Raw genomic sequence first — 25,847 nt, forward strand, 5'->3', positions numbered from 1 at the left:
ACACTGAACCCCAACCTGCTCCTGAAGCAGCTTCAGTGTGTGAATGTGTGTGAAAGAACAGTCTCCTCCAGCTTAGATTCCTCCTGAATGAATGCTGTGAGCATGAGGATGTGAAATGACTAGTAAGGCGCTATATAAATACAGACCACTCTGACTAGATACAGTACACTCCACATTATTGTAGTGGTGTGCTTTGGTATTCCAGCTAACTCGAAGCCCCTGTGTTACGAGTAGAGCTGGTCGGTTCCTGAATCACCCGGGTTAATGATTCGAATCTTCGTACTGAATCAGGAATCACGAGTCCGAGGTCTCCATTAACCCGGATCCTATGCGTCCTCTGGCTGGCTGCTGCTTGTACACAAGGCGAGTTAGTGGACTCACAGGAAACACCGCAGGCTCAGGTGATTCGGTTCACTGACTTCACTCCAGTCAATGAATGAGAGTAATAAGTTAAATAAACAAGTGGTTAAACACACTGGTGTTCGTTATGTGGCTCATATATTTTATGCACATGCTATGATGATGATGATGATGATGGTGGTTATTATTATCAGTAGTAGTGGTATAGACTAGTAATACAGCATATTTTATTGTAAGCAAAACAACAACAAACTACAGTTATATCATTACTATTATTATGTTATATTATTATTATTATTATTATTATTATTATAATTGTTAGACAACAGACAAAAATGCTTACAGGCTACTTTAGGACTGCTGTTTGTTTTCTGCTGTGTGGAATTTTAAAATAAACTTCTGTGTAACCTAATAATGCGTATGTGGATCCTTACCATGGGTGAATCCACAGCGACAGGGGAGGGGGGCAACAACACTGACTCAAGTGACTCAAGTGAACCGGATCACTTTAGTGAGTGACTCAGAGTAACCTGAGTTTACCACCACTAGTTACGAGTGAATTGGAATGTGTCAAGGGGGATGTTCCATCTGCTAATAATGAGAAGGGGGGGGGGTTACGGATTTGTAGTGCTTTTATGATTTTGTGTAATAATTAGTTATTATGTTTATAATCAGTATAGTAATCAGTAATCAAGCACTAAAAAAATAAGCAACGTTCTATGTACCTTTTGCTTTCATGTGAATCTGTTGAGTCTTTGGATTGATGGACCGCCTGCAGCACTTGGTACAGCCACGTGAGACGTTCTCTTTCAGTCTGTATTTGGAACTGAAAGAGACAGGTGTGATGACGGAGTGTTCTGCTTCTAAGTTCGATTCCAGTGTTTCATTTACAGTTCTGTGACTATGTTATGAAAGAGCAATGTCAGACAGTTGTAACATAAAAAGTGAAAGTCTGTACTGTAAGGTGTTTTAAAGGGTATTGCAAGAGTTCTCAACTGTGTTCCCTCGAAGTGCCAGCGCTAGCTTAAAGTCACACCTTGCATCTCACAGAGCCATGGGGAGTGTATATTTCCTTCGGGATCTATATAGAATGAACGTGAGGTGTATTGTTGCTTCACTAATGTTTTGTGTGTGTGTACACATGCTGGTTAATTGTGCCTATCCTGTGGTGGTTTAGACATGTGGGACAGGGCAGACTTATTTGATTTTTCGTTTGTTTTATTATTACTATTATTTTATGCATCCCTCAGTAGTAGTCTGAGGAGAGGGTGTGAACTGATGCAGTCCCTGTCACATGTTGTGTCATTACAGACTCATTCAGTAAAAGAGATTCAAGATCTTGGTGATTTTGTGGTGTGACCTGAACTCACTGCATTATCAATCAATCAATCAATCAATCAATCAATCAATCAATCAATCAATCAATCAATCAATCAATCAATCAATCAATCAATCAATCAATCAATCAATCAGTCTTTATTTATAGAGCGCCAAATCATAACAGTGTTATCTCGAGACTCTTTCCATAAAGAGCAGGTCTAGACCAAACTCTTTAATTAGAGAGAGACCCAACGATTCATGATTCAGTCATTTTGTCTGACCGTTGTATTCAAAGTGATGTGTTTCAGACTAAAGTTAGTCTTTACCACTCCTAGGGTCATTAGGCACAGGTGAGCTAGGTGCTCACCTAGTGGACAACTATAAGGAGCGATTCGTTTTCTAATTAATTTCATTTTGAAGTCTTTCACAGTGTCGGTACATGCAGAAACCAGACTGTAGGAGAAAACAGACTTGATGCCACCTCCCAAGCACACTGAGGAATGTGGGTTTCCTCGGGAAGAACAGTCTGTCTGTCTGTGACATGTTTTTTTTGAAAGGATGGAAGGGATGGTTGGAAGCTCTGAAATTAACTTTATTACTCACATCCATCGTCAGCTGCTTGAAGCATACAAATCAACATTTTGGCCGTTAACAACTGAATGAAGCAGCAACCACTTCTCTTGTTCAAAGCTTAATACTACATTTTTAATTGCCACCAAGAAACACATTTTAATAAATCAAATTAACTAGTGAGGCCTAAACATCCTGCAGGGAAAAATATTATTGCTGTTGCGAAGACACTACATCAACTAATTATGCCGTATACCCAAATAGCATGAAAAAGGTGATATGAGGGACACCAATTTCAAAAAAATTCCCATTTGCTTTTATCTTTTCATCAAAGCACTCTGCTGATAAACCACAAACAACTACATTCTTCCTCCAATTGTCATTCAATAAATATTCATGAAAACATTTGAACATTATACATACAAGACTGTATAAATACTGTGCACGTTTGGTATAGTATATGTGGTCAGATCATTATCATTCGCCATTTACTTTCTTTCTGACAAATACATCTACTTGTGAAGTCAGGTGTTATTCTATGTCTTTCTTATGGCCAAAAAAACCCTTGAATAGGCCAAAAGTAACAATGTGTTTGTTCCTCTTTCAGCATTGTCTGATTTCCCCATCCTGCCCGTGGCTCTCAACACCAAGACCTTTGGTTCCTACTGAAGACATAAAAAAGTCTGTCTTTCATTTCCAAAACAGCCAGCCACAGTTTTTAGTAAATATTACTGAAACAGGAGGAAATACAACAAGATGATGCAGTCATTCCTGCTGTCCAGCATTAAAACCCATGGATTCACACTGCAGCTGCCTGACCAGTGAACACATCTTCCACACTTGTACCCAGTTTCTGGTTACAGGCAAACAGAGCCATCCTTCCTACTAGGTTATGAATCATGCTGTCTTTGCCTGATTTTTATTTATGTTTGTTTGTTCTCCACCAAATTAGTGAGGACAACATGTTTCTCTGTCTTTCGACCCCTGAGGGTTCAGCTCTCTTTCACCTTGGGCTCTGCTGGAGACCAGTTCAGCGCTGCACCTCATCTCACCAGGACCCCTGAGAGTCCAGCTCCAGGTCTGCAGCTCACTCCTCCAGCCCCAGAGCAGACCACCTTTTTCATGGCAGCGACACAAAGTCCTGCCTGAACCAAGTTTATCAGCACCAGCAGGTATGATCCAAAGTCTGCCAGCTGATCTTCAGAGCAACAGGAACACACCAGCAAGTTAGTACTGAGCTGCTCACTATCAAGGAACAAAGGAGCGACCAGATTCCTCCATCCTGCAACCAGGACAACAAGGACAAAGAACCAGAACCTTCTTCCAGCCTGGTTCATCAACAGGCTGAGAAAGCAGCACACTGAAGGACCTTCTTCTTCCCTTCTGAGGACTGGGAACAAACTCTAACTGGACATATACAGCATAGAATTACTGTATACATGGCTATACAATGGTTTAACCTTGTTAATGTATTGTCTTAGGTAGATTGTTTATGATTGATTTTGTTATGTGTTAATAAATGTGTTAATCCACATGCTGTCTTCTTTAATATTGTAGAGTGAATACTGCCAACCTCTACTCTGTCAGGACCTCAGAAAGTTAATTATTAATCATAATACCAAATTGATTGAGGTCAGTATTTTATGAGACTGAATGAGTAAAATGCTCTTTCCTCGAGGTGGTGCCCCAGTTGAGGTGGACTTAACACTAAACAATAGAATTATTAATTATCTTTAATAAGTAATTATTTCAGATAGCCCCAGAAATAGTGCAAACCCCAGAGTACTGAGCACAACATGTTACTGTGTTGTGACGGCGATGTCCCTGTTCTCTGATCTTATGGAAACATGTGGACATGGATGTTTGGCTGTATAGCATTCATTCGAACAGGTATAGATGATTAGTAACACTCAGGCATGTTTCTCTGAATGGATAAATTAATCAGCCCTACTCACTTCCTGTAAAATGTTTCATGTTATGCCCTTTTGTTCTCGTCAGATTACATTGCGAGATGATAGTGTGTTTGCGTTTGCTTGTGGTGCAGTGCTGAGTCCCTTCTTGCTGACTGAGGATGCAGACAGCACAGAGGTGAGAGAGGTAGATTATTCACACATGATAAAACTATTGTGAACAGCCTTGCCATCCCTCGGGCCAGTGCTGTAGCTGTAATTATATTTTAGATCTGAGTGGTGCGGTGCTGCTGGGTACACAGCTCATCAGAGCTGCTAGATGGCATTTTACATTACACTGAGAACCTGATTGTGCCAGAGATACAGTATGTGATAAAAGCAAGCTATTGGAGCTATCTACTTTGTAGAGCTCAAAAACAAAAGCCACGCAATTAGCGGGCATGTAATCCAGGGGTGTGATAAGAAAGACCACATTAATTCTGACATTTTTAATTCTAGTTAGCCATTGCTTGATACATACGTATCTGATTTGTGTGACCTCAGTCTGTCAGAATTCATGTGATTTTCCTGCTACTACAATACCTCCTCAGGCTGGAAGGAAGTTTGCTGACAATAGTGAAACAACAGTTGAGTGTTGAGTTACTTAACTCATCAGCGTTTAGAATTTTGCTTCCTTGCATCAAGACTCATCTAACTGGAAGCATATTAAAGGAGGAGGCTGAATGGGGCCACCACATAAAAACTAACTTTAAGGCAAATGGTCTGTATTATTTCAGTCATTTCAACTACTCAAAGCACTTCTACATGACATCCTCATTCACCAACGACACACATTCACACACTGGAGTTATGCTTCAGTTGGGGTTCAGTGTCTTGTCCAAGGACACTTTGACACGACTTAGATCGAACCGCCGACCTTCCAATTGATGGACGACCCACTCATCCTTTGAGCCACAGCTGCCACAGGTAAAGCAAGGCCAAGTTTTTTTGTATTGTACAATCAAACACAAGTATTTTGCATAGGGTGAAGAAATGCATCAACAACATTTAAAATACATTAGAGAGGTTGAGTTGAGACAAACTAAACACCTGTCCTATAGCTGCAGATGGTGTACACGAGTTAAAACTGGGCAGTTACATGAACTGTATCTTGTTCGTGCATGCTATAAACAAGATACAAATCGTTAATCAGATGAAATTCCTTATTTTAGCCCACTTACGGCTCAACAAGATACAGTTTCAGTCTGAAAACTGTTTTCTCACAGCTTTATTTCATCATTGTGGTTTTTTTAACTGGTCTTAAAATCATTCACTTTCTAAATCCCATAAATGGCCTGTCAGGATTACGTGAGTCAGATTATGAGTCACACCTCACTTACTTTTCTGCTTAACTTGTGCGCCAGACGTGAGGTGCAAGTTTCCCTGACGTGTGTCGTCAGCTGCAGGCCAGCAGACCAGCTGGCTGAGGCAGCAGCACTGGATGTAGAGAGCTGGGGTGGATATTATGGGATGAAATTGAGGGGAGTCTGAGATGAGTGTGGACAGCTCTGGCCTCTGGCTACGGTCAGGCCCTTAGAAAGCTACTCCATCTCAGAGATTCAAGATTATTGTGATGGACAGAAGACTCACTTTGTGTGTGTGTGTGTGTTATTAAATGATTTGAGTCATAGTAACAGAAATACTGTGTTTCCATGACAAGGTTTTGTGCATGTGTATATGCATATTTTTGGCTGTTGTGATTTGTACGCCTTTTGGCATAGAAAACTTGTTTCGCCACCTCTTTTATAACGTAGTTTTAAGTAGGAGTACAGAGGAATTGAAATAGCATTCTCTTACTGTATTTTTGTAGCTGCTGTGTGCAAAGCTTGTGGGGTTTGAGAATAGGCTATCAAGCAATAGGGATAAGGTGATGTTGGTGCTGATCAAAGGCAGGTGGACAAGTGCAGACAGGAGGGTAAATGTGCTGATGTGCTGTGAATGTGGAGCCGGGCTGATTATAGCCTCTTCAGCAACACTCACCATTCAGCAGGACTCCACTCTCAGCAATGCTGTGGATCTAAGCACTGTTGGGATTTGGATGCCTCGTGGTCTGCTGACTGTGTGTGTGTGTGTGTGTGTGTGTGTGTGTGTGTGTGTGTGTGTTTTAAGGATATCTAGACACCTTTGTGTAGAGTAACCTTAACATTTAAAGCTGATTACACCCCAGCAGCGGCAAGTATAAAAGTATGTGATGTCAGTCTGGTCAAGTCCAGAGCATGACACGAGTCAGACTGCCATGAAATTTACATATATGGTTGCAAGAGAGCTGTATGTATGAGCTGTAAGTGCTTTGTGGTCTTTCTTACCCTCTCAAGCTACACACTTGCTCCTTATTAAGCCTACAAAGAAGATAAGCTTGATACATGTATCTTGTCATACATCTTGTCACATGATAACAGCTGGTTGTATTTAGTAGGGGAGTAAGTAACCTGTGTCTTTGTCTGTTGTTGGACCTGGAAATCCTCCTTGATCCTTCTGCCCACAGCCTCCCTTTGAGCTATTAGTTTTAGCTGATGCTGTAACCCCAACATTCACTCAGACACTGCTCCCTATATAAGCGACACTCAGCAGATTCCTCTCTGGAAGCAGTGAATTGACACACTTATGAATCATCGGCGCTGACATATCTAGCATCACATAGCTGTCATTTGGACATTGTATTTTGGGATTTATATCAGAAAGTTGTGTATATGCCATTGACACTTCTGCTTTCATTCCATTGTGGGGATTTTTATGGGCATTAGAACGCTCTCAGCTCAGACATTCAGACAAAGAAAATAGGAGACAATAAAAACAGCCCAATATTTAGCAAATAAGGAATGATTTTGGACACAGCCATGATTTGGGGTTTTTTCTGATTCAAGCCGTCATCCAGGGTGTTTCTTATTTCACTGATGTAGTGTTCCCCACACACAAACGTGATGTCATGATAATACCACTCCAGTCTTCCCCTCGGGGGTGGCTTATTTCTAAGCCGTACCAGCAGAGATCTTAAGTTGTTAAATGGTTTTTGCTAAATACTGACTCCTTTAAGATTCTGGTCAGATGCTCAGCAACCGTGTGCATAAAAAGCATTTGCTGTCCATAGACCAAACATAGAACTGTATGCAGAGTACGTAGCTGGCTACATCAGCAGCTGCATCACATAACATAGCACCCACCTCACGGATCATTAAATACCACATACAACCAGAAGCCCTGGAAGAACAGTCAGGTCAGACACATGCTGCACGCCTGCTCGTGGGCATTTAGATCAGGTAATGAGGTGGAGTAATACAGATTACAACAGATTACAAACAGCAATACCAAAAGAAGCTGGAGGGCTACTACTCCACCGACACCGGCGCATGTGGCAGGGCCTGAAGCACATCACGGACTACAACTCCGTGAGGTGGAGATGTTTGTGATTCCCTCCATGGGACAGTCGCTTTGAGACGGGACAGGCACGACCCCCCCCCCCACTGTCTGTCTCATCAGCTGACATGCACTGAGCCCTCAGAAGAGTAAACCCATGAAAGGCAGCTGGCCTAGATAACATCCCCGGGCAGGTCCTCAGGGTATGTCCTTCAGAGCTGGCTGATGTCCGCACCTCCAACCTGTCACTCATGCAGGCCACAGTCCCGACCTGCTTCAAATCCACCACCATCATCCCGGTCCCCAAGAGGAGTCCGGTTAACACGCTGAATGACTACAGGCCTGTAGCACTCATTCCAATCATTATGAAGCACTTTGAGAGAGTGGCGCTAGCTCACATTCAGAACAGCACACCTCTGCACCATACCTACTGCACCAACAGATCCACGGAAGATGCAATATCTGCAGTGTCGCACACGGCCCTCAGCAGTTCTCACAGCTGAGAGAACTATAGTAGAACTGTATATAGTTCCTTGTATAGCTACAGTTTATCTATCTTCTTTCTTTTTCTATGTATTTTTTGAATCCTGAAGCAGCATTGAAGGCAAAACGGCAAAGCAAGAATTTAATTGTGCGGTGAAATTTAAAACAACTGAATTGAATTGAATGTTACATTTGCACTCAATCATTTAGTGATTTCATGGAAGCTTTATTTACGGGTGAGGGCAGATCCTTAGAGAAAAAGGACAAAGAAAATTAGGGATATTATGATTATTGTTATTTTTTCATTATGGGCCGCAGTAGCTTGATGACTCCAAATAGTAATAATAATAATAATAATAGTAATAATGGATAAACATTGGTGATTAATACTCCTTTTTTTAACCTTCGTAAACAGCTAATGAGATACATACATGCAGTTATTGTAAAAAGAATGTCTGAAAGTATGTCATACCATTTCTATATTAGTCATTCAAATTTTACATTCAATCGTCCGTCCATTTATTTTCTTAAACAAGAGGATGCACATCAATCTCATCTTTGAATGAGAAAGCATGAAAGAGCTGAGCACACAGGAGGATGATGGGGTGTGTGGTGAGGAACAGGCGTTAATAGGTAGCAGCAGGAGGGTGTGGTTGGATAAGTGAGTAGTGAGCAGCGAGTTTGCTTGGTCACATATTGAGACAAAATAGTGGTGGCAGTACACAGGCTGAGTCGTTTAGATCTCCACTGGAGTTGTGTGGCTGAACCATCTCTGCAAGATTCTTAAATCAAATCCCAGTAGAAGCAACAGAAACACGACACACAGGAAAGGTCAAAGGCACGTTTGCCTTCTTTTATTTGGGCTTTTCCAAGCTCAAGACAGCCAGTATCATACACTATGCTTCAGACGCCATTGTTCGTTTACATTCTTGTTCCTGGAAGCCGCTTTTCCTGATGACGTCACCATGCCATGAAATACCGCTCTTGGCCAAGTCAAGGCAAGAAAATATGACTCTATATTTGCCTAATTTGACTTAGTAACCATCATAACAGACAAAGAGATAGTAAGGGTAGTTTGTGTAGGAGGAAAAATATGTTAAAGTCTGATAACAGAACACACACGTTGCACAGGATGTCTGACTGTCCTGTCCTGGAAACTCGTGAGTTTCATGAGAACATCCATAACAATTCCTGGCATGGTAAGGTAACCCAAGTTGGAAACAGGATAACACACACTCTGCAGTAGCAGAGAGATATGCACGCAAGTTACTGGAATACTGCGTACACACAAAGTGGAAAGCAGGATGTCACACACATACAATTCACCAGAATAATCATACACACACCAAATGAGCACACCCAATGCAATACACACACATTGAGTAGTGACGCAGTATTGAAGTATAAAAACCCCTGAAGTTGATGAGAACTTTGGAATTGAATTGGAATTGGTATCGATATTGAAGAGCTTGTGAAGCTGTGTTGTATTTAATAAAATTCCCCGAGGCTGCTGACGTTGGTGTCCGGCTGATTCCTTTGATTCTCCATAACATTTGTAGCTGGCATTACAAATAAAGAACGTCATGCTCTACATAGAGTCACTTTATTGCCAAAAAAAATCTGAAATGACAAAAAATCTAAACTGTTAGCAAAAACTCTGGATGAATGCTAAAAAACTGTAAGTATTACACAAGCAAAATGGCAGGAATCATAAGGTGCTTTACTTTGTACTTGATTTTAGATGCTTTACTTGCTTTTATTTTTCTTCTATTTATACCATAAATGTACGTACTTTTGCTCTCCTGTTGTGGCCCTGATTTGATATGAAACTTGTTGAGTGGGTCCTTGAAATACACACCACTGAAATACTGCACAGTTTTTCAGAGAGCATGACATTGGTCTCTTGGGTGGGCCACTGAAGCATACATTGCACGCATTATCTGTTATGTCTGCTTTGTCCTAAATAATTGATATAAAAGTTCAGAGAATTTTGTCAGTCTTGTAACTCCTTGTTATGTAAGTCTACTCTCTAAAAACCCTAAATATCCTTCATCCACCTCTGACTCCTGGTCGATGACCTTTGACCTCTTCTTAGTAGATGCTGTGAGTGGTTTTGCTCTGGTGTCCATGGACAGGGTCTGAGGTGGACCATATGCCTATTTATTTCTCACTAACTAGTCTGTGAATTGTCAGATCAAAGCTAGGAGAGAAAATGTTGATAATAATGTACATGACGCACTTTTCTAAATGGTAAATGGTCTGTACTTGTATTGTCTTTACGCAACCCAGTCTCACAAAGGTTTGTGAAATAGTCATGAAATTTAATTTTAACATAGATCATCAAGATACAGTTTTATTACTAATTTGGCTATACTAGATATTTGCTATATTTGATAGATATATCTTATTAAAATCCTACTTTGTAAACTGTAAGAACTGCCAATCCAAAACCTAATTTTTCATATTTAACCAAGATATCAAAACAGATTATCTAGTAATTGCTAGTTTGGGTATACTAGATATGTGATACATTCAATATATATATCTTTTAGTTGCAACCCTAAACTGAGAACTACAACTGTGGTGCTGATTTGTGTGAAATTGCATGGTACAAGCTCTACATAATTCTACTTTTTGATAAGAGCTCTCTATAACAGTCGACCCCATGCCTGAAAACATGTGTTATGAAGGTTAGTATTACACCTACAGGACGGGCCTCGTTTCACAGAGCACTTTGAAGACCCACTTCATAAAATGAAATAAAAAAGTGGGTCCAATATTATAATTAATTTGAAAATTGCAGAGTGACATAGTAGGCTGTTATAAAATGAAGAAACTTGAAATGAAATGTTGATGGAAATATGGATGGAAATATGGACAGTACTATCGATAAACCTATTGAAAAACCTTAATAGTTTTTTGAATTGAGATGGTAATAATTCAAACTAATGGCCTGAACGGTAGTCTGTAGTATTGTTGAGCTGTCAAGGACAGGACAGGAAATGGATGATGATAGCATTAACTGGTTGTTTTGTTGACTTATCAAGCACACGTTTTTGACTGGCAGCGAACCCTCTGTACGGCCAAAGACTGATGTGGACTGATAAGATGAAGAGAGGATAAGGATAAAATATCATGGTTAGATGTTGAGTAATGTAGCGGTTATATTTTAAAAAATATATATAAAATGAGAAATAACAGCACAACTTCTGTGCTCCCAAATCCTACAGAAGTCCTACTGACAGAAGAGAAGATCACACAAGACACAAAAAGATACTTCCATTGAAATACATTAGTTTGAAGTGGGCTCAGGGACACTAAAAATGAGAAAACTATTGATGGAGACATAACTAGATTTCGTTCTTGTGTGTGTCTATTGTCCTGGTAGGGCTCTTATTTACAACTGTTGGGTGTGAATGGATGGTTTTCTTTTTTCTGTTACCAATTTTGGCTTGATTGTTTCCACGCATGCTGACTCTGAAACATCTTAGTTTTGTTCAGCTAAAAACAGGAAGACACTGAGATTTGTTGTGAGTGAATTTCACAATTGTATTAGTGGTCATATCAATCAGGAAGAGCTTCTCCACTCCAACATTTAAAAAACACAAACAGGTTCAAGTGTGCAAGACGGAAAAAATATTGACCTCTTGAACAAATCTCATCTAAAAGATACACAAGTGGAACAAAGGGTTAAACAAAGTACAAGGTTTATATACTTATCTAAGAAATGTATATAATAAGTGTATTGGAAGGAAAAAACAATTTCAAGAACTTAACACATAAATACACAAAATTCAAAAAAGGCAGTACTATTGACACAGTATACTCTTCTAAGGGGGACCGAAGTTAAGACTTATAAATGTGTGAAGGTCCTTCGTTCCTGCTACATTTGATATTAAAAAGATAACAATCAAACTCATTATTTAAATAAACACAGAGACACATTAAGACATATATAATTCACACACACAAACACATATTCTCACACATTTGTGTCGACAGTGGGATGCACTTCACGTGGGGAAGTAGAGTGGCAAAAAGTCTAGAAAGCTGTACAAAAGCTACAGAGTGAGCAGCAAAGCACCATTAGTGTCCTCAAGTCAGCTTCTGAACACAGTGGACCAAAATGTCTTAATCAACCATCTGTAAAACTGTTGGCATCAGTGATGAATAGGTTTATGTCCTCTCTGTCCAGCAGGTACTTCTTTGCCATGCTTGACGATGCCTCACTGGAATTAGAAGCCCAAAAATGTTCTGCAATGTAATGATTCTAATTCAGACATAATTATAACTATCCCTTTCGGCCTCAGCACTAGCAGCGCCGACGGTCTCTCCTCTAGTCTGGCTGTCTTATCTAACAATATCATGTTTTACTTCTAATTTTATTTTTCATCTTTATTGTAAATAAAAAATAAAAAAATTATCGTGGTGAGACTGTAGTGTGAAATTAGTTTCCAGAAAATATTGTAATTTGGTATAGATATTAATTAAAAAAAAAAACCAACACAGGACCAGACTACTTTCTGCAAGAATAGACTGAGGAGCATTCAGATCACCGTGACCGCGAGTGTGACTCGCTGCTTCTTAAATCCCTCCTGGCTGATGAATACTGACGTTTATGTAAAGTTTATGCTTCATGATAATAATCTAACACGGTGAAATGAAATTTAGAGATGTTTTCTTGTAATTATGACATAATCCATCAGTATTATATCTCACAAATCCTTGGATAATCACTATTATTGCTGTTGATTGTGGACCTTTTCAAGGGCAGTGTTGATTGAAATTCCATTCTTTAAATGTACCTCGTACCAGCTGTTGATGTTCTCTCCATTGACGTACAGCATTTAAAATAAGATTGAAAAAAAAAAAAACATTTCTATGACAGCAAGAGTGATCATTTCCAATGTGTGAAATCGAGGTTGATGAGTATGAGGTTGTAGAGCTGGACATGTTCATCTACAACAAGGACAGGAGGTTTAGAAGTGCTCAGAATAATGGAAAGATTGAACTGAAATGTTTAAACTGAAAGCAAAATTCCTGTGCTAATAAAGACAACAACACAGTGCAAGCAAGATTTGGAACTTGTTTAGCTTATAATGTTTTGCTTTTCTCAAAATGACAAGATAAAGACCTTATAATTGCGAGGTAGACAGTCAGCTAGCCACACACAGGAGCAGACAACGTCCCAGAAATTCATTTCGCCCCACCTGAGGACAGTGGAACAAGCTTAAACCACAACTCTGATATATTGCCATCTTGGAAAGTTGTAATGGTGAATGCATTAAAAAAATGATTACTATTATTAATAACTAATAATTATTTACACAACTAAAAGACACAAATGTAATTATGTATTTAGGTTTTGGTCTCCAACTCCTGAGATAAATATCTGGCTCTTTGGGTGTGAAATGTTCCGCTACTGACCAGCTAGTTTCTGACTTTGTCTGTCTGCTGCACGGTGGTGAGCAGGTCGAGCTGTCTCTGAAAACAGCCTCCTGCTGCTGGAAATGAGGTTGAACGAGAGTGAGACTGAACCAAAACAGTAAACTTAAGTTGGTGGAGAATCTCTGTGGCTTCGTCACTTCGAGTGACATCTTTCACACCACGCATAGTAATTTGATCCATTTTGATTATAAAAAAATTCATTTAGATTTAAACATTAATACTAATATTACAAGATGCTGTCATCTGTAAGCCATAAGGGAAGGATATGTTTGTTTTTTTCTTTTTGAATGTAATGAAAATGCAATGTGATTCCACATGTTTTTGAATATTGAGAGAAAGCAGACATCAGTCAGCACTGAAGCTTCCTTTTCTCTCAGTTTAGGCAGATGAAAACTAAAAGTATCCTGTTTGACTATAATCTGATAAAGATGCCTGGCTTACTCCTGTAGTATAAGCTCTTAAGTTTAATTTAAACCATTAATGATGTTCACCTACATCAATCACAAACTGCACTCAGTAAGGAAAGAGAGAGGGGAAGTCTGGATGTGGTGTCTGAATGAGCAAAATGAATACCAACAGATATATAAGTCCTGAAAGGGCTGTGTGTTTGGAGTGTGTCCTTACAATTCATTTGGCAGGATCCATGTCTTTAATGACTGGTTCTCTGTTCAGGTAGGTGGCCCAGTAGACCAGGTTAAAGCTCCCAAACAGCACAGGGAACATGATGCGGGAGATGCGATCGATCTTACTGACACTGTTGAAGGTTTTCTTGCTCTGCTCCGGCTTTGTCTCTGCTGTGGTCTTGTTGGGATCACTCGGAGCACACTTGGAGATGGTGGGCAGCGTGGAGTCTTTCGTGATGTTGGGAGCATAGTTAGCCACAGCTACAGCATAGGCGTTGTTCTTCTTCATGATGGATGCTTCCTTTTTCTGAAGGAGAAATGCCTCATGGTTAGAGACCTTTTGATGTAAACATTACCGGTGTTCCAGTGTTGGTGGTGCATGCAACGTTTTGAGATAAAACAAATTCACTGTGCCAGGTTCGTTTTGAAACCCAGGGCTGTGATGTGTGGCTGCAAAACTTGCGCCGCCCCAACAAACATTACAATTACAGACGTTTAAACCCTTTCACATACTTTCAAACGCTGCATAAATATATGTATTTATCCATTCAGAAAAGTAGAACTGCACTTGAAAGTGATTCAAGTCTGACTGCTGAGATGTTTCCATATGTCCAAGCTACACAAGCTACATACACAATCTTCTCTCCTTCCGAGTCTCTGAAAGCAGCTACTTTCAGTCTCTTGATCCTGTCGTATTGGCAGCTCAAGAGAGATTTGATGCTTGCCTCTTGACACATGCCATCTTTTCTTTCTGTCATTTTACAATATGTCGTCTTGGTTTAACTTTCCAGCCACTCTAGCATCAGAGGACTGTTGTTTCTTTGTTCCCAAATTAATCTGATTCTTGACTCTGTTGTCAGGCAGCAAACGCCCACGTGGAACAAATACCATATCATTAACGATGGCTCCAGGCAAGTGATGACTATAATACAGTGGAAAGCAGCTGTTAATGTCATTTGTGACATCTGTATTTGACAAGTCAACATATCTGTGTATATAATAAACACAGATATACAAGTGAGCCCCCCCCTTTTTAACATACTTTTTTTAGTCACAACAGACAGACATGATTTACATATTTTTTACAGTATGTCGACAGTGACAGAAGCTTCCTGAGGATAAAACTGTTTGATGATGCTGATCATAAATAAATAGCAATCCTAGAATTGTAGAAAAATTCATTTTTAAAACTCGAGTACTGCCTGAAAATCATGATGTTGTAGGTTTTCTTTATATTTATATTTGTCAGAACAGTGATTGGTACACTGCAAACAGAAGCTGCTAACAGCTAACTCCACATGCTTTTAAAGGTGGCAAATTGGCAAAATGTAAACAAACTAGAACAAGTAGGGCTCCAGATGTATTCCAGAGCGGAACTAAATCCACAGTTATTAAGCATCCAGTTTACTTCCCCCAAAACCCCAAAATCATGGGAACTGTAGTTTTGAAACTTAGAGCATAATTATCTCCAAAATAGAAGTAAGACAAAGAATAATAACAGGAAATACAAGGTGCTGGGGGGCACACAGTTGTCTCAGTTTTGTCTAAAAGGAGGTCCACAGTGTCAGACTTTGGAAGTCAATATTTGGTTTTTGGCTTATGTGAGGCTTAACAGTTGCTGTATTCAGTTCATTAGAGAACATGTTCTACCAACTGAGCAACATCCACAACAGAAGTCTTAACTGCAGAGAATCTGCAGTAATTGACAAGCCTGGTTTACGTGTTTCAGGCCCTCACTGTATATCACCTACAGGATGCACCTGCAGTATTGCAAACCTAGGTTAGCCTTGTCTTGTTTTATACTGGCTGTCCCCCCACTTTCCTGACAGCTATAGCCTTACATAGCCAACTGATGAGGAAGGTTCTGTGTTAGCCCAAGTTAAGTCATTCCCTGACTGTGAATGGCCTTCACGATTGATCCTGAAGAGAAGTGGTCCCTTTAGTTGTGTAAAAGCTCTACCTTGTCATTGACAACACTCTTTCCATCCCAGGCCCAGCCTCGCTTGGTGAAGTAGTTGACAGTAGCAAATTCAATGAGTGCAGAGAAGACAAAGGCGTAGCAGACAGCGATGAACCAGTCCATAGCAGTAGCATAGGCCACCTTAGGCAGTGAATTACGGGCACTAATACTCAGGGTTGTCATTGTGAGAACTGTAGTTACACCTGGGAAGAGAGGGCAAAAGCATATAGAAAAAAAGTATGACAGATTATATTTAGCAAAAGGCAAACAGTAGAGACAGGCCTTATCATAACCGAGTTTTTGCTCGTTTACTATGCGCATTTTCAGGTTCATACTGTTATTTGGGGGGGTCCTACAAGAATACATGGAAAAAATACACGGTTTAAGAATACATGGTTTAATGTTCAAAAGACACACGTTCTTCTCACACTACCTACCTGCTGCAGCCATTTCAGCCTCTCTCTGTTTTAGCTCCTGTCTCCTTAAGGCTCACCTAGTGAAAGGCCTGGTCTGCTAGAGGTTGAGCAGGTATCACCCATCGTGTTTCTACATCAGCCCTGCCAGCATTTCTAAGCCACAGAGTCCATTAGCCAAGTGCTTATGCAGAAACTGGGCAAAAGTGAACAACATCGGCAATCAAGAGTGAAGTTTTTTGTGAGGTTTGCCTAAAGTAAATAATCTGTTTTCTGTTTTTCTTTACAGACATATTCACAAGAAGTGACCTAAGGAGCCCAGTGTGGAAGATTTGTAGGAGTTTGTTGTGATGAGCTACAGAGGTAGTTCATGCTCATCTGTTAGTATGTAAATGTAGCACAGCATCTAATGTAAACACACAAAATATGCAGCAGAAAAAGCAATATTAAATCCTTGGACTACCCATTTAACTTCAATTTTATGCATATCTCATTGGGGCTGTTTATCAAATCATAATAAAACCAAAAATAAACTCAGCATGCAGGAAATGATCTGTTCTGAAATTGTATTACTTAGTGACAAGGTGTTAAAGACTTATTAGTCTATCTTTTATTTTTGGCCACAACCCAAAAGGTACCTTGCAAATATCACAAATACAACTCTTACTGCATTGCATCACTTTGGAAAAATGCACCCATCCCTGTTTAAAAAAGTATGATAGGCATTGTGTCATTTTTCTACAAACACTTGTGCCTTCAAAATAATCTGACAAATACAACAAGTCTTAAGTCTTATTTGAGTGTCTATGTACTTTTTGTCTTTTGCCCCGGAGCCACTGAGTAACTTGTACAGTATGGCTGTAGAGACCTTTCTGTGTGTGCTGAAACGAGTAACGAATAAGATATTCCACATGAAATTAACTGAGCCGATGCACTATTAATCTCAACCAGATCTAAATACATCATATTAATTTATTCTAACTTAAAATTAATACTTGCAAAGCATCTTCTGTTCCACAAAACGGCAGCTTCTAGCCACAAGTTTGCACACAAAATACTTGTCTTGTGGTTAATAGATGCCATTCTCATGATCAGACCTTTCCTTACTGGACACTTGAAATAATGGCACGCAGAAAGAATACAAACAAGAATGTTATTGTCTTGTTTACAGCAATGTAGTGAATTACAAGAGCAGTCATTGTGATTGCACTGAATCTGTAATGAATTAAAGTAATGATGCTCATACATAATCAGGATGTAGAATTGGTTCATGCTGGCATTGGTGCCATTTTCCTGTGAAACTGGGAATATTTACAATAGACTACTGGTGTACTTTGTTGTTTAGTCCTCATGGCAAAATGCTGTAGACACACCTACTAGTAGACATACCCCCTTAAACAGAGACCTCCCAACGCATGCCAATTCACAGCAATGTCAGCACTAATTCAAAAGTATCAAAATGACCAAAGAATGTCATCTAAATCGTACCCTGCAGCTTTAACAATACACATTTTAAACTTGCTACAATAAGATGGCTTCAGTCATGAATTTCTTTGATGCTGAAAGAAGCAATTGCAGATTAATTTCCTTGCTGAGTGGCACTTCATGAATTTCACTGTGAGGTGGCGATATCTTTTTATTCCATTCCCCTGCAAACTGGGCTAGGGGTGTCATATTGGAATTACAGTACCTTGGCAAGGTAGTTGGACTATCTCCAAAACAATGGGATGAAATGTATGTTAATATTGCAATAATATAAGACAAACTGAAATCTAAAACTAAAACCCTTAACAACTATAACAGAGAACTATCACCATAGATGCCAGCTGTACAACACACGAGTGGTTTGTAAAGACTGTGCATATATATATACTTGATCAGAACAACCACTAGTTTAAGAACGTGGACCTAACGTGGATTCTAATCCAATCATCCAATCATATTAGAAAATAATGTGGTAGTTCCACTTCTTTCATTTAAAATGCTGTTTTCTTTCCTTCTTTTTCCAAGAGTATACTTCATTTGCTGTGATTTCTTTTTGCCCAGAAAAACAGGGTATTTTCAAAGTAATTACCAATAAGGTGGAAAAATGCAAAGGCACCAAGGCCAACGTAATTACCTGAAAACATAGATGATTGTTTCAGTGAATAAGTGTGAATCAGTGCTGGAATCTATTGTATCTTCTCATTTTAATATTGCTCAACCTGAACAATGAGGGTCAGAGTTATTACAAAGGAAATTGCGTGCCTGATCTACCACAGATAAGAAATACATGAATACACAAAATGTAAAATAGTACAGTAGGGGTGTTGCATTAAAAGATACTCCTTCATCATATGAGTCTTAAGAACTAACTCTACATCCTGTGCTCTAAGTCTGTTTTGTTCGCAGGTCCTTGGTGGATGGTAAGTCGGAACCACTGGCCAGTATTCCTGATAGCTATGTAAGCCCTCCAGTCCAGATTGTCAGAAGGCCTTTTCACACAGAGTTTGTGAAATATCGTCATAAAGAAGACTTGCCATTGGGTTGGCTTTGCTTTTTATACCCTGAACCAAAGGACAGTAAATGACTGTCCAGTGTGTGATTTTAGGCTGCTTGACAGTTTTCCAGAGGCAAAAGAGGCATCACATGTCACACAAAAGAGTCCTGTCTTTTTGGTTCACCCTTTTTATGCAGACGTTGATTTGGCTCTGTTATTTCCTCTGCGGCCTGCTCAGATGCAAAACAACAGCTCCCAATTCCGTCTAAGCACATTTAACACAGACGGTGAGGAGGAACTAATGGTACAAGAACCCCATCTGGGAAAGCAGAGTAAAAGGGGCTAGTGCACTTTCTTCTCCTTACACCAAACCTTCTAAATTTTGGTTGGTTTTTTTTTGCCTTGTTTGTAGTTGAAAATATATTATCACAGTGGTCATTACGCTAGTTAGTGGATCTGTAAACAGCCTGAGAGACATGGATAAAATGAATAGCATGTGTGCAAAGCAAACAAGATTTACATTTTCATACACACAACCCACTGACATTGAAAAGACCAGTAAGTCCGGCAAGATCTCTGACAGTTTTTACAAAAAAGCTTAATTGTTTAAGTAAAGGCATGGATTATCCACCTCAGATAGTGTTTTTCTTGTATTACTAATACTCCTCATTACTACTCAGTGCACTGATACCTGCAGAGACTTTTAATGAATCAGGAACTAAATGTCTCCGGTACTGAGAACTTGTACTAACTCCTTCATTAAGTCACAAAATGGCTTTCAACGCAACCTTTTCTTCCTGCCTTGTTTGTCACATAAACAATGTATTAATGCGTAACTTACTGCAGTGGATAAACAGAGAGAGTGTGTTACATTAGCCCCAGACAGATCCCTGACATTTTACAAAATGGGAAATCAGAGCGTGGGTGTGGGTGCGCTGTTCTTTGGTAGATAAGCAGGGTGAGGCCTCATTGCAGCATGACCCTCATCTGGTGGTTGCTCTGCGGTGGCCTGATAAAACGTTCATCTGTCAGCTCGAACACAGCTCGTTTACAATAAGGACTAACAAACCTCGGCGGAGACAGGCCTGCAGGTTCAGGTGAGGAGAGGGAGATTTACCAAGTCTGCCAAGGCTGTTTGGCCTCGTGGGCTTTTCTGTCTCAGCACACTTGTAGACGTAAGTAAAATACTTTCCAGGTTTTCCAAACACGATAAATCAAGCTTCTCTTTTATACAAAATACAATATCTCGAATTTGCTTTCTTTTTTATTACATCGTTTTAAGCAAATAAATAATCATAATAGCACATCATTAAAAGTTGATGTAATTTTTGTCATACAATTTTTAGAAGCTATGCCTAGTTGGAAAGAATTGTGTCTGTGCCCATTTCTATATATTTGCTATGTCTCGTCACGTTTGTTAAGCTTAGTTTAAGTGTTTTCTGTTATGTCCTATTTTATTGTGGAGTTCAACTTTTGCCTCCTGTTTTAAGGTCCCTTTACTTGTGCCAGATACTTTTGTACCCTTGTGTTAAGCATTCCGCTGGGATGTTCTCGGCGGAGTAGAAAGCAGGCGGCAGTTAGGGAGAGGAGTTAGCCTGACGAAGGATCGGGATGCCAGCAAGTAAGTACCAGGAGAGGCAGAACTCGTAATCGGGGACAGAAGGTTGAGGTGTTTTCAGGGCACTAGTGAAGCGGGAGAGTCGGGAACAAGCGAGGTCGGCAACAGGTAATCAATCCGAAGTTAAACGCTGGAAAGTCAGGCGTGGAGCTTATGGAAAAATGGAAAATGGAAAAATAATAGTGTATGGGGGAAAAGTCTATGAGGTCAAAAAGTTGCTGGCAGGTCAGAAAAAGAGGCTGAGGTTGTCGGTTCCTAGTGGATTGGAAAAGATGCGGGCCAGAGGAGCGTTCGTAGATTCTGGCCAGCTTCATTGTAGACCAGCAACTCATCTGGGACTTCTACAGACTGAATTCTGAGGAACCTGGGCCGTCCAGAGCCAGCCATAGAAGAGGGGGTGCTGTTATATCTCGTCAGGTTTGTTAAGTTTAGTTCATGTGTTTTCTGTTATTTCCTGTTTTATTGTGGCGTTCAACTTTTCCCTCGTTTCAGGTCCCTGTGTGTTTCCCACTCCTGTGATTGTCTGCCCCGCCCTGATTGTTTCCCCCTGTGCTCCCTTCCCTGTTGTATGTGTTGTCTGTGTTTTGTCCTGTGCTAAATGGTCTTGTACCCTTGAGTCAAGTGTTCCAGCATCCTTAAGTTTAACTTTTACTGTCCACTGGTAGATGGTCTGGAATGATGCCATAAAAACCATGACACTATTTGATTATGCTTTTGTATTCTTATAATAATTCCATATACATTTTTAGTTCTTTCATATATCATTTATACATTTATGTTGCTATGAATGTATTTCTCACCTTAGCAAATATAGATGGATGTACTTTTGTCATGAGTAGTTCCATACATCCATACTATACATAAAACTTGGTCTGCATTTTCTCTGGGCAGATTGATTTTAACTTCAATGAATCCAAGATAAAAGAATCCCAATATTTTTCACAGCATTATATCTCTTGCAGTGATGAGAGAGCAGCCTTTTGAATGCACCGTTAGCTCTGGGCAGGGAAAGTTTTTTTCTTTGCCTCAGAGTTGCTTTAAAGTTGTTTAATCCTTTTAATGCTAACATTGGTCATCCAGTCTCATTTATCACTGATGATGGCAGCTCCTCTCCGCTAATGGTAATCTCTGAGTGATAGTATGGGAAGTTCTCAGAATATTTCACATTCAACTCGCAGTGGTAATGTTACGGGTGCAGTCAGTTTTTCAGAGCTGCTGTGAGCTGGCTGTGTGGTCCATGTCTCACGTGTCCACGGCGGTGCGTCGCCGTCTCACCTCCTGGGTCAGTCCGTCCCCTCTGCGGTTATCGGCCCGTCCTCCTCTTCTCTTTGATCGATGACGTTGCCACCCAGCCGTTCTGGTGTTCGGGTCTGTGAGACCCGTTTTAATTTTTTTATCAAGAGAAAAATGATACGATTAATTATTTTTTCAAACTCAGACTCATTGGCCTTGGCTCATATTGATGAGTCTGAGTTTGAAAAAATGATTAATCATATCATTTTTCTTTTGATAAAGAACATGAAAACGGATGAAATCGGATCCCACAAACCTGTACACCATACAAGGGTTAAAAGATGGTGGAGCTGACGACTGGGGTGGCTGTGCTGTAACCTGAGCAGTTACCAGTGCGTGTGTTTGTCTTCTGTGAGCTTTTGTCAGAAGCACGTTTATAGGGACACTCGTTTTAGTTGGAACTGGGAAAAGTTTTTCTTTTGTTTTCTTACCACTACACCTTCATGTAGTTTTTCCCTGTATAGCAAGGGGCGGCTGCAGCAAATGTGCTTCTGTTTCGTTTTTTGGTTCTAAAAGCCTCTTCCAGCTCGTCAGCTGTGATCTTGAGTTATCCATGTAAACAGATTTAGTGGTTTTGGTTTTTCTTTGTTGTGTGTGGCACCACCCGCAGGCCTCCATCCCCACCAATCCAGCTGATACCGCTGAGGTCTGATTGTTTTGGTTCGTGGTTTGTGTTATTCATTTGATTTGTCCACTTGTACAATAAATGGTGACTATGTGCCTAACACCGCTGGCGTTTTATGTTCTCCCCTTCCCTAGACACAAAGGGACGTAAAACAGGTAATTATTTAGCTATGACATCAAACATACTAACACCGCTGCCTTTTTAGGAGATAAATACAAGATAACTCTAGTATTTGTATGTTATAGATTGTCTGGGTCCTGTACTGCAATCATATATGAGTTCCTCCTTTTTTTTGTCAACATCACGTTTACCATCAGTTACCATTGAGAAAATCGATTTTTGACATTTGTGAACATAGGGGATAAAAATCAAGATTCTAATGTGAATCTACTTTTTCCAAAGATCCAACGATACAATGTACAGAACTGATGTACATATTAATATTGCATATTTTGAACTCAACAACAACAGCAACTGGGGGAGGAATATATCAAGGCCTAAAATTGACACGCAAATTTAATCACGCCTTAGGCAATACCCCATGAAGAACGGCAGATGATTTCCCAGCTTCCATTCTGTCCATGTTTGTGTTTAATGACAACATTTTCTATTTTGCTAGGCACCATTTTGGAGTTGCATTAACAAGTGCCGGAGGAATGGGTCCCCCATCTTCGCTAATTGTCACCGAATATTTCTGTCAGATTACCATAAACTCGGTTTCTGCTGAAACAATGCCCCTGACTGATAGGATCTATTTAAATCAACCCTATTCAAATCAATTAGAGTGGGCAGAAATAACAACAATAATTAACAACAGAAACAGAACATTATAATCTTCATGGCAGTAGAATTTATGGCAGGACTGCTGGATTAGACTGCATTAGCTAGTCATTTCATCCAGCAGCCTCCATATTTCCAAGCAAAACCAATGAAAAACACTTGCAAGTTTAAAAGTAAAGTTGTAATTAAACACAATTTAAAATCTAAATCGGGTAAATAGTTACAGGTTAGAAAGAAGTTATGCATCTAATTTATTAGAAAGCTAGAAAGCCAGTGATCAGTAACATTATAAACCCTGATTTAAATGAGCTGATATCATTACCAGACCTCAGGAGGCTTGTTCCACATGTGAGAATGTGAGTTTCATCTTGCATGGTTTTAAATCTGGGGAACAATGAGTAGACCTGCACCAGATGAGCTGAAGGGTCTGGGTACCTCATAGTGTACAAGTAAATCACAAATGTATTTGTGCCCAACACCATTTAGTGCTTTATTAGCAAGTAATAGTTTTTTTTTCTTTTAATCTAACCTTTTGACACACAGGGAACCAGTGCAGTGATTTAAGGTGGTAAGACTGGTGTAATGTGCTCCACCTCCACCTTCTTTCACTGTCCCTGTTTATATTGTTGCTGCTGCAACAAGAAAATTTCCCCCTATGGGGGATAAAATAAAGAAGTCTAAAGTCTAAAGTCTAAAGTCTAAAGTCTTCTTGGTTTTGGTGAGGACACTGGCAGCAACATTCTGATGGGCTACAGCTGTCTAATTAATTCATCACTAAAACCGGTGAGACACCATTATAATAGTCTAACCTGCAGAAAATAGATGCATGAGAACGTTTCTGTATCTTTTTTGGACGGAAATAAGTCAAGCTATGTTCTTAAGGTGGTATTAGGCTAATTTGGTAATTGTCTTCATGTGGCTGTTGAAATGTAGGTCAGAGCAGAGTCCAATACTACACCAAGACTTTTGGCTTGATTTGTAGGTTTTAGAGTCATGGATTCAAAGTGAGGACTGAGTTTTGTTTGTTCAGTTGGAAAAGATTCTGGCACCTCCACTCCTTACCTTAACAATCTTAACAATATTTAGTAAATAGTGAAATTTTAAGTTGTGTTGAAGAGGGGATCTTGTGACTACTAAAACTGTTTGTGTGTGGAGAAATACATTAGAGCCATGTGTAGGATACGCTTATTTTCTTTCTCTATGGAAAGTATGAATAGTGTTAGTCAATGGGATGATAAAATGTTTACCAAAGACAGTTCTGGCAGGCACTGACTCTCGATTGAGCCAGAAGGAGACCTGGGAGAGGATGACCGTCATGATACAAGGCAGATATGTCTGGATCACAAAGTAACCAATCTTCCTCTTCAGATGGAAGTGAGCTGTCATCACTGTGTATTCACCTGTAGATAAAAAGGGAAAATGTAAATATGTAAAGGCAGAGACGTCCGGCTGAGTGAGGATGGCCACATCCAGTTGACACGGGTTGTTACTGATGTGGACCATTAGTAGATTGATTAAAAGATACATAGATGACAGTTATGCATTGTATTATACATCAATAATGTGCCATCATGAAAGAAGATATGATATAACACTCCATCACTAAATTAACATCAGATTACCACGTTACTTCTGTTCCATACAAATGATAACATGGTCAGTTCATGTGCATGTCGTACATGTCAGTAGCACATTTCAATAAGGAGTTCCCAGTGTGGTGTAAACAGATCGTTGTGCATAACCACATGCAGTTTAATCAGCTGGTGGTTAAGCTTAAGTTATTTTTCATCAATTTGGAGGAGTAAACAATGTTTACAACTCAAAAGTATTATTATTAGCTGATTATTTGTATTAGTTGTTAGTTGCTTATTAGCAGATTAATTGACTAGTTGATCAACAGAAAATGTAATACAACCCATCAATAAACTAAATATTAAATAAATATTCTCTGTTTGTAGCTTCTCCAGCGTGTTAATTGTCCATTTATATTATTACAAGCTGAATATCTTTAGAAAAAAAAAAAAATTAATTAAATTTCCTCAGCTCAAGTCATGTTGTAGTTAGGGAGTTACTCGGTTTAACAAAAGATAACCTGTAGTGATAAATGATTATGTTCTACAATTGAGCAGATTTACAGGATTACTTATCCTGACCAATAAGTACAGGAATTTTGATTACTGGGTTTGACTATAAATACTGAGGTTCGCTCCTGGAATGACAGCAGCCATTAAAACACTGACCACACAGAGTTGTGAGTGAGGAAACTGTGGAGCCACAAAATATAGAAAAAAAGAGGTCAGTAGTTTAAATTAATTACACAACAGAAGCAGTGATCAATGCAAGCAAGGTGTATTTCAATGATGTGCCCGAGGTAACCCACACATTTAAACTGCTGCGGTTAATTGACAATAGAATAAACCTTTAGATACAGAATTCCTGTAGCTCAGTCCAGAAATGACAGAGACGGTCAAAGACAGTCTTGCAGAGATGATCAGTAAGCAGGATCATGTTAGAATTGTACAGGGACATTAATAACCGGGTTATGATCCATATTATATCCTGAACATAATTA

The 25,847-nt window shown here is 39.6% G+C and overlaps 1 protein-coding gene across 1 annotated transcript in view; it reads right to left on the minus strand.

Moving 5' to 3' along the window:
* Positions 1–14,111: 14,111 nt before the first annotated feature.
* gabra2a (gamma-aminobutyric acid type A receptor subunit alpha2a) overlaps positions 14,112–25,847 on the minus strand; it is a 54,667-nt gene continuing 42,931 nt past the window's right edge. The window contains exons 7-9 of the mRNA XM_070841961.1: positions 24,523–24,675; positions 16,068–16,270; positions 14,112–14,414 (exon numbers count right to left, since the gene is read on the minus strand). Coding sequence (XP_070698062.1) covers positions 14,112–14,414; positions 16,068–16,270; positions 24,523–24,675 — 659 coding nt within the window. The remainder of the gene's footprint in view (positions 14,415–16,067; positions 16,271–24,522; positions 24,676–25,847) is intronic.

Source organism: Pempheris klunzingeri, chromosome 13 (assembly GCF_042242105.1).
Source record: "Pempheris klunzingeri isolate RE-2024b chromosome 13, fPemKlu1.hap1, whole genome shotgun sequence".
NCBI lineage: Eukaryota > Metazoa > Chordata > Actinopteri > Acropomatiformes > Pempheridae > Pempheris > Pempheris klunzingeri.